The sequence below is a fragment of the Acanthisitta chloris genome, unplaced genomic scaffold (assembly GCF_000695815.1).
Source record: "Acanthisitta chloris isolate BGI_N310 unplaced genomic scaffold, ASM69581v1 scaffold27069, whole genome shotgun sequence".
Taxonomy (NCBI): Eukaryota; Metazoa; Chordata; class Aves; order Passeriformes; family Acanthisittidae; genus Acanthisitta; species Acanthisitta chloris.
In genome coordinates this window covers 1-1025 of record NW_008691245.1, presented here as the reverse complement: position 1 = coordinate 1025, position 1025 = coordinate 1, and the positions used below count along the sequence as shown (strand labels likewise).

Sequence of the window (1025 nt, the reverse complement as noted above, 5' to 3'; positions counted from 1 at the left end):
CGTCCCGCAGCGCAGTCCACCTGCGGCCGCTGTCGGTGCTGGTGGTGTAGCAGAGGCGCACGGCACTGCACCCTCTCCAGATCTGGCGCCGCTCCGTCTTGCCCCGCTCCACGCAGATGCAGAAGAGGAAGATGGTGCTGCTCCTCGCGTCATACAGGGGACAGGGGTTCATGGTGCGGCGGCCGGGCAGCACCAGCGCCGACAGCTCCTCCACCGGACCCCACTGCCGGCAAGGAGGGAAACGGGACTCAGCCGTGGGACGAACGGGTGTTGCTGCAACCTGAAACCACCCGGCATCGCTCCAGGGATGGAGTCACAGCTTGTTCCTACAGCCCAGGCTGGTTTTACCTTGACGGAGGAGCCGTGCAGGCGGCCACGTCGCAGCACCAGGTACTTGGCGTCCTCATCCCTGGCTGAGGAGCGTTTCTCAGCAAAGGCCAGGAAGGTGTCATCCCCGGGGATGTAGAGCAGAGCTGGGATGCGGTAGGTGACCCCTCCTGCCTGCCGAAACAGTGTCTCTGGAGAGAAGACATGAGGGAATCCCGGTGCTGGTGGTGGGGGGCTCTCCCTGCCATGCCCCTGCTGCTGGGAGGGTGGGAAGGTCAGATGTAAGAGGTTAAATGCTGGCAAAAAGAGGGGGTGGCCTTCATGTCCCACTGTATGGAGGGACAGGAATGAAGGCTCACCTCGAAGCAGGTGGTGGCCTGGGACATGGTGGCCTCCCTGAGGTTCCCACTGGGGCCTGACAGGGTGGAAGATGAGGGGTGAGAGAGGAGTCCCTTGGTGGGGTCACACTCCACTTTCCTGCCTGCCTGTGGTGTCTCCATGTCCCTCTGTTCCGCTGTGCTGCAAAGGTTCCTCTACTTCCACGCAGTGCCCACTGCCGGGCTGTTCCCAAGGGCTCTGCACCCTACCAGGGTGCCCAAGCCCTCATCCCCTTTAGCTCCCCCGGTGTCCCCAGACCAGGGACCCTGTGCCCTTGCACCCCCAGCCCTGATCTCCCCATGCACCCCCTCCCACATGGA

General features: G+C 63.6%; 1 protein-coding gene across 1 annotated transcript; it reads right to left on the bottom strand.

Annotated features, from left to right (window-relative positions):
- Positions 1–20: 20 nt before the first annotated feature.
- LOC103809337 (sialidase-3-like) lies at positions 21–827 on the bottom strand (the record flags this gene model as incomplete). Its single annotated transcript, XM_009082167.1, has 3 exons — positions 687–827; positions 349–501; positions 21–223 (listed from the first exon to the last, which is right to left on the bottom strand). Coding segments are annotated over exons 1-3 (497 nt in total), but the record flags the coding sequence as incomplete, so codon positions are not given.
- Positions 828–1025: the final 198 nt, after the last annotated feature.